Genomic DNA, 9,032 nt, shown 5'->3' with positions numbered 1-9,032 from the left:
GTGTGCCATGTAATGTGTGTGTTTCACACAAGGGTGTTTTTCTGTGTGTGTGTGTTAGTGAGGACAGTTTTTGGTTTGAGCAGCAAATTGCTGAAGCTGCTCTTCACCTCTCTTACCCAACTCCTCAAATCCCAGGAGTACAATTAGGACAATGTAGCTAATGCAAAGTCTGCTTTCAACACTAAATGTTACAGCCAGCCTCAAAATTAGAAGATCTGTAACTGTATTAATCCCTTAAAATCCCAGGCTTATTACATACTGAGGCTTATTATTCAGTAACCACAATGACTTCAATGCAAACTGACTGAGCTATTCCTTGGTAATAGAACAGCACAGGCTGGCAGACCCTTTACACATATTACAATGACTGACCTCCTCCAGAAAAAAACATCTTTGTAATTTTACAGAATGTGAATATCAATACTTTTTACCAAAGTATTCATGAAAGTGCTTAACAAAACATTTGTTCTGTATAAATGTTTACTGACAAATTTCAGCAACTGTCTAATTCTTGTCATCAGGTAAAACTCTCTTAACTGAGGGCTAAGAGTAACGGTGGTCATCCAGAGTACACCTGCATTTATCCCTCCTAGGTGTTCGGCCAGCTGACTCCTTAAAACTGTCCAGTGAAATCTTCCACATTCTTACATGAACGTGCTATTATACACAGATGTTTTAAACTCATGACAATCACAAAGTCATTTGTGTGCAGCAGTGTTTCCCAACCCTAGGCCTGGAGTATCCCTGCCCTTCACATTTAAGCACTTCCCCTGCTCCCAGCTCAGAGAAAAGGTTGATCAAAAACAAAATCTCCTTTATATTTTTGTAGTTTCTCCTAGACAGTCACACAGATTTGTCAATATAATAACACACTTGTTTATCTGTTACTAACCTCTCATTTCTCCTTTATATCTGTAGTATGTCTGCTTTTTTGCTAATGCTATTTTTTCCTAAGGAATTTTAGGAGAATCACCATTAAGTATCCTGAGTATATGAGTAATAAAATGTTGCACTCTGGACTTTTTCCAAAAAAAGGTTAACAAGCTGCCTTAAAATTTTAAGTTCATTAAACAACAGATTGTAAGTCAGTACACCTTAAAACACAGATTTTGTTTTCTTAGCATAATAGAAGTGCAGTTAACTTTAAGACAGGAAATTTTTTACAGCATGGGAACACACCTGATCAACAAGAACAAGTCCTTCCTGAGTTACAGCGAGCTTGTTAGAGAAGGAAAACTCTAAAATATGCAGGACAGCAGTACTCCAGGACCAGGTTTGAGAACATGGCTTACAATGTAATACATTTTTGCTAGTGCTCATTTATTCTCTCACACACAGCGCCTGTATTGTATGTATGTTACAGTGATAATGTCCTAAGGAATAATGTATTTTCAATATTTCTTTAGACTCATATGGCTTATTATTTTATCTATATATTGCATTTGTTCTAAGAATGTTCTAATGTACAGTTGTTTCACTGCATCTAAAAATATTGTTTTATTGTTGCATGTAGTTGTGTTTATTCAGTACCTGTTCAAAATCCATGTGTGTCAAAACGTCCCAATCATGGTAAAGATGAAGTTTAAATAAGTAAGAACATAGTATTTATTCAAATGCACACAAAAATACATTAGTATGTTTTACAATCATTAATATTTCAGCATGTTTTGTATGTGTGTAAGAATTCATGCATTCACATTCAGTGGTTGGAGCTAAGCTGTACAGAAAAGTAGATCTACAGGCACAGGGTTGGTGAACACTGCCTTATAATTAAACAGACTGCTGCTGGTTCTTTGAGACCCATATGTAAATGACCTCTAAAAAATACATTTACATTACATTTAAATTTATGGCTTTTGGCAGACGCTCTTATCCAGAGTGACTTACAATTTGATCATTTTACACAGGTAGGCGAAGGTAGTGTTTGGAGCCTTGCCCAAGGACTCTTATTGGTATAGAGTAGAGTGCTTAACCAGGCGAGGGATTGAACCCCAGTCTACAGTGTAGAAGGCAGAGGTGTTACCCACTACACTACACCAACCAAAATAAAGATGAAATATAAAATGTGGCCGGTAAAGCACATTTTAGATTTTATGTTTTATTTTTTCCCAAATAAATAAAATGACATTGTGTGCTAAAATTTACAGGAAAAAGTCCATAGTTCAGTAGAGGATGCTTGTACTTGTTTCACTTGAAAATGAGCAAAATGTGATTTGACCAGGGGTATTTAAACTTTTGCATACATAGAGCATAAATTAGTATACAGGCATACATTAGGCTTCTTCCTAAAGAAGTTTGATAAATCTTGTAAAAAATGTTTATTCTTTAGCATGAAGAGGAAAAGGATTTATGGTTTTTAGGCATTTATTCATGTGCTGTAAGTGATGCTCCCACTTGACCATGAGCATTTGAGTGAGACAGCTAAGGGTCCAGTCAGGCATCCTGTAGTTCTTTATTGAACATGTTCCATTGTCAAATCACTACGACTTTTGCTGAATCCGTCATGCTGCACATGGAGTTTGTGGAAGTCGATGTGCCGAAACTCAGCTGTGAAAACTCCGAAAAGAACGAAGAAGCACATGACCGCAGCCCACTCGCAAATGGCCCCTGCTGAACGGTAGCCTAAGTTATGTAGCACAGTCACTGAGACACAGAGGTTAAGGTTGAAGGAGGGATGTGTGTGTATGTATATATCAGCATGGGGTGACTCATTTAACACAGAGCTGCTAATCCAGTGCCTTCCATTCTGGGTGTAGTGGCAGTGCATAGAAAATGACTAGATTGGTTCATGAGCTCATTATCATATCATTATGAATCAGTCGCTTCTGCACAGATTATGCCTTGGCCTGGATCAGAAAGTCCTTTGGATTGAATTGCTCACTGTGTGTGACAAAAAAAGCAATATTTGAATTTGATTAAGTTTCAAAAGTAGCAAGTGTACACCATTCCTCTAAGAAACTCAAGTACAATCAACAAATTGCAGACAAACTGGATTCAAATTAATTCAGTTTTTCTGATTAACTGATGTTTAAAGGATACTGGCAAGAATGAGGCAGGTACAAAGACTGCAGAACACAATCCTTGATGGTCCTGCCCACTTCCTGTCATGTGATGGCTCAGCACGATAGGTGAGCCACACCTGAATCCAGAAATAAGCCAAACCCACATAAAATGCCAGGAACGCCCCGAGCAAGTGAACTTGCATATCCACTGATTGCTGAGGAAAGGAGATACAAAGAAAAAAATAATCACACTCATCCATTAATGCCTGACAAGCACACTGACATCTAATACAACACCAAAACTTATAGGAGGCCAAAAGTAAGTGAACAGGCCTGCAGCCCTGCAGAGTTTGAGCTGTGTGATGAGGATGTATAGAAAACTGTTAGATTTTGGGTTGTGGTAAGTTCATTTCCCAACCACATTAGCTACTGCAACTTTTTTGCCTTCAAGATAAAAGGGCGAGGTTAGTACTAGAAAAGCTAGTAAGCTAGCTAACGAACAGTACATCATCCAACTGTGTGTACTTATGTAGCTGCATACCTTCTCTGAAACATTATTTGCTGTGACAAACTTGTGCCTAATGGTATTGTGAGCTACAATCACTTTAGTTAGCAAAATAACTTCAAAAGACTTTTTTGAAATATGTTGCAGGCTTCAGAAACTTCAGAACAAGTGTATATTTATGAAAACATAATAATACAAGGTAAAACATTAAATGTCTTGTCTTTGTACAGTTTTCATTTAAATAAAGGTCGAAGAGGATTCACAAATCACTGTTTTCTGTACTTATTTGCATATTTTTCACATGTTGTTTTTAGAACAGAGGTTTGTACAAAGTCTGTGTTGCTTCCAAATTGCAGGCCTGTAGTGTACATAGCCGACACAGAGACACACCTGGAAGTTCCCCAGCACAGAGATTCCTATTGAGGAGATGAATCCGAGAACAATACTGCATGTGTTCACCCGGGACGCACAGCCCAGATCCCTCACCTGCTGGAACCTTATAATCACAATCCACAGAGCTAGAGCAAGAAAGACAGTAAGTGAAAGAAAGAGAGTGAGGAAGCAAGGGAGAGTTAAATAGAAAGGATGAGTCAACTCAAACTACTGTGTATTTATTACTACTACCTTGAGACAATAGTGATGCAAAAAGTCAAATTTATTTACATTCTGCAACACAAAATAGTGCCATTAAATTGTCTCTGTGACAGTTGACAGCTTACAGGTACTGAGGTGAAGTGATCATGAAAGAGATTTCTGGCCAGCCAATCAGATTCAAAAGGCCTCTCAGGCAACCACCTGTGGTATAATACTTTGTGATGGCATGCTGAGGCAGAATTATGGACAATGTGGCAAAAATAGAACAACAATATTTCACGTTTTATTAAGATTTGTGAACAAATAGGAATAAAGAAATACTGCTATTCTGCTGGTGCAGTTTAGTGTTGGCACACCATGAAACTCTTTTTAAGTCAGTGTTTGCAAAAATAAATTATTTCAGAAGGAACAGGGGGAAAATTCAACAGCAGCTAAAGAATACATTAATAAATTAATATAATGGCATGATGGACTGACCTCCAATAAACCACTTGGTAGTATGCAGTTTATGTAGTTACTATACACTGGTTGTTGCTTATAGACTTTCCGGAATTTCTTTTTTCCATTATCACTTTTAATTATTCAGAAATAAAAACAATAACATAATAATTTTAGAGCATTTTCCTACTGGTGAATGCTCAAAGAGGATGACACCATATTTTTATATGAAACCATAGAAAGATCTGAGGAAAACTTACCCAGTACTGAACAGATGTTGCAAATCTGGGAGAAGAGACAGCTCTGAGGGTTATATGAGCCACAAGTGCTGATGAAAACAATGATAGTCATTTTATGGATTTTTCTTTGAACAGTGTGTCATTTAAAAATGAAATCTTATGATATTATTTACTATTATCTGTTAAGACTAAATAAAAAAATGTTTGATGTGCAAAATATTTCACACTTTATTTTATTGAGAAAATCAAAATGTATGTAGTGTTCATGTCACTGATGTTACTAGAATGACACAGCAAAAATGCTGCATTTAAGTACTTTAACAGGATATTTTTATGATCCTTGGTATCATTTGATGAAAGAATGAGACACATCACTGTAACGAGAAATAAAAAACATGGTCACTCCTGTGCGAAAAATGGGCCAAGCCCAAAACATTAGGCTTTAATTGACTTGCAAACAGTCTTTTACAGAATGAAGAGTCAGTATTGTTTCACTGAACACTCATAGTTTAAAAATATTGCTGAGCTAGGAGTGTTGATTTGAAAAAGCAGATCCGAGGGACTTTACTGACATAACTTTCAAGTAGATGATATTCCATCAAGAAACAAGGAATAATCTTAACACCACCACAGTACTGTTACAGTACACAGTAGAAGTTACACACAGTACAAGTGACAGCACAAACTCTTTTAGGTAAAACATTAATACTATTACAATGATTAAATACCCATCAGAAATGTTCACCATTAACATGCATTTTGATTAATGGAGGTAATGGAGGTGAACTTGCGTATCTGTGTAACATCATGCCATGTGTTACAGACACAAAGCATGACACCAGTGACACTTTGATTAAATCAGGATTTTCTCAACATGGCAAGAAAAATCTTTTATTCTTGAAATTATTTTGAACAAATATCATCTAGTGGAGTTTATGAAGTGTAACACCTGTGATAGACTGAAGTTATTCCTAAAGTCTGAAGTGCACAAATTAGGTACATTTAAAATTATCAACATTCCACTCAAACCCTAGAAATGCAACTTCGGCACTGACGTTGTGACCCCAAACTGTTAAATTAAACTGAATATGAGCAAATACTGAAAAACGCTCCAGTAACACCAGTGACAACAATTTGTGGACAAAAATAAAATATTAAAAATAATGATGTTTATAAAAACGGATTGTATTACTATTCGTGATAATATGGTTTTGACCCATGGTTTTAGGGGAAAAAAATATAAAAAGTTATTTACTAAAAGTGAAACACATGTTCCAACGCAGCCTATTTTTCATACTCAGACTAGACATAAACAAATGGAGCACATCATTCATGGGAACAATGCATTTGTGTATTACTATTTGAATACAGACAAAGATTTGACAGCATATATATGCTACAGAAATAATACTTATTTTATGAGTAATAAAGTATTATTGTGCACACCTGATGTAGGGGAACCCAGCAGTCAGATTAACTGTTTCATTAGATACAGCTATACCAAACCTGCCATAGAAACACACACAGAGGTCAGCGAGTGGTGGAGAATGCCCAAACACTGGACAGAAAAAATGAAGAACGGAAAACTGCAACTTACACAGCCCACATGCCCACAGTGCCAAATACTGCCAGGATAACCGGAAGCAGTGCCCATGTCCACATGATGGACCAATCCAATCCCCTATCAACACATCACATAAAACGCTAATCTGGTGGTCACAAGCCTTCGTCCTGGAGACCTACTATCCTGAAGAGTTATGTTGTAACAGGCTCGCACCCCCTAGCCTAACACTAATGTGTCTGACTCAGCCAATCAAGAACCTCTAAAGAAGCTTGTTAGCTGGAGCAGGTGTGGCAGACTGTGGTCAGAACTAGATTCTGCAGCAAGGTAGAGCTTAACAGCAGTCTCTTAGCTCACATCATAGTTATTCTACTGTTTATACTTTATCATGAATATGCCAAATGCTGATGACTGTCATATAGAGACTACATCATTTAAAGCAGTCATACATCATCTGTTAGTGTCAGTTATGAATCATCAGTCAGAAAAAGAAGCACATATACACCATGTTCCAAATTATTATGCATGTGCCATTTTTGTTTTCCTGAAAAATATATTTAAGGATTTTTTTTTAATGCTAAACAATATTTTGAAAAGAACACAAAATATGTTGCTCTGAATTATTATGCAGCATTTATGTAATTTCAAACAGAAACCTGCCATATTTGCAGCATGGACACATAGTTTTTCCAAAAAAAAAAAAAAAAGTGAATTTCTGCCTGTATTTAATTTGAGGATGCCAGTATTGCCTCCCAGAGCTGCTGTTTTGAGCTACACTGACACCCACCCTCATAGATCTTCCTTTAAATGATGCTCCACAGGTTCCTAATAGGATTGAGAGCAGGGGATGATTTTTCCTACTTTTATGCCCATAGCAGCCAAGTCAATGGTGTTTTTGCAGCATGTGATGGTGCATTGTACTGCATGAAAATGATTTCATTTCAGAAGACTTGAATCTTCTTTTTACACTTTGGCAGAAAATGGTTGGTGAGCAACATATCTTTCAGATCATTTTTACACACTAATTGACAAACCTGTATGAGATTGATACCAGATATCTAAAAAGATATGAGACATAAAAAAAGACACCCTTACTTAAAACTAAAACCTAAATGCTCATTATAACGAAAGCCTGCTGATATTACTTGCATAATCATTTGGAACATGGTGTACACAGTGTAGAGGAAACGGATGCACACCAGAAAAGCTAATGATATAAGAAAAGTGGAAATAGGTGTGAGTTCATTAAGGCTTGCTAAGTAAGTTAGCACTTTCAAAAATGGACAGAATTATAAAAATTATAATCATATTTTAGCACATGGCATTTACTCTTTGGCTGTTGAAGACATTTTCGACCAAATGCTCATCACCATTATGACTCTTGAAACTACAGTGAGCAAGAGACTCCCAGACACTGGTAGACCAACAGGTTGCCTAATGTTATAGATCTTAGGACTACAGACACTTCTTAGAGCCTTCGAGTCACAGAGATGCAAGTAGAACTTTGTTTCAAGAAAGACACATAGAGAAAGGTCCCAGAACACATTTAGAGGTCAAAAGCAAAATGTATGGCAATTAAAATAAAGCAGTAGCAGAAAAAAAGCACAGCAAATGAAGACAGAGGAAGACCAAACTTGCTTAAAACTCACGTGATCTTGGGTTGTGTGTATTCACCTGTGTGTCCACTTCGGTTTGAAATACCCTTTTCCTACTCTGAGCTGAGAACGCAGGGCCTGTATTATACCACTGCCGTATCATCAGGGAGGGTTGCACTTTACCCTGCCTTACAGTTTTATTACACAAGAGATATGAATAATAACTGCAGGATCATCATATTACTGCAGTGAACAAATACAGATTGTTTGCATGTGCCTGAAGTCTAAAAGACGATGCTGACAGCAGTGATGATGAATACATGGTTTCAAATTAGAGACAATGTCATGATTTGGGGTGTGTCTTTAGCGATAGAGAGCAACTTCAGTGGATACTGAAACAGTAATCCTTTGTTATTGCAGTAATTATTTGCCCTTTCTGCTACTGTGAACCTTGCACTGGCATCATTAATTTACAACTATACTGTGAAAGTTTCCTTTGGAATAGCCCAGGTGGACAAATATCCAATTGTACAGACACACACCTTCTTTATTAAAGCAGCACATTCTTTTACACTCAGTTATAAATAGGCAATTATGTACATAAACCGTAATTGTAATTAGTATATATTAGGATTCAAAATATAAGTAGACAAAAAAGCCAATTGAAATAACACAGCACAGTAAGTAAGAATGCAGCACTGAATTAACCAACCAGAGTGCAAAACAATCAGTTTGGATTCAGCAAGCCATTCAATGCACAATACTCCACACAATACTGCAATAGCCAAACAGATCACCTCAGATGGTCTGAAAACATGGCTAATGTGGTTGCATATTTAGATGTAATTGCATTACAGTTAGAAAACATTAAGATAGGATTTAGAAGTCACATTCTGAATTCAACTGAAGTAACCAAGCAAAGCACAGGATTCAAATGAACAAGACAATCATAGCATGGCATTTTAGTAGCCAATCAAGTTACAGGATTTAAAAAGACAATCAGATCTTAGCTTTAAAATAGCCATTCAGATTACAGGAATGAATTAGCCAAATCAGGTTACAGGATTTGGCTTGTCTGTTAATGCACAGGATTCCAGT

General features: G+C 36.7%; 1 protein-coding gene across 1 annotated transcript; it reads right to left on the bottom strand.

Annotated features, from left to right (window-relative positions):
* Positions 1-1,582: 1,582 nt before the first annotated feature.
* On the bottom strand, positions 1,583-8,117 carry tmem150b (transmembrane protein 150B). Its single transcript, XM_017684368.2, has 7 exons — positions 7,989-8,117; positions 6,376-6,459; positions 6,225-6,284; positions 4,800-4,867; positions 3,898-4,025; positions 3,040-3,217; positions 1,583-2,643 (listed from the first exon to the last, which is right to left on the bottom strand). The coding sequence occupies exons 2-7, from the start codon at positions 6,438-6,440 to the stop codon at positions 2,453-2,455; spliced, it is 690 nt and encodes a 229-aa protein (XP_017539857.2). The 5' UTR covers positions 6,441-6,459; positions 7,989-8,117; the 3' UTR covers positions 1,583-2,452.
* Positions 8,118-9,032: the final 915 nt, after the last annotated feature.

This window comes from Pygocentrus nattereri, chromosome 14, assembly GCF_015220715.1.
Source record: "Pygocentrus nattereri isolate fPygNat1 chromosome 14, fPygNat1.pri, whole genome shotgun sequence".
In the NCBI taxonomy this organism is placed as follows: Eukaryota; Metazoa; Chordata; class Actinopteri; order Characiformes; family Serrasalmidae; genus Pygocentrus; species Pygocentrus nattereri.
Note: the sequence above shows the minus strand (reverse complement) of the source record. Positions and strands in the feature narration are given on the sequence as shown.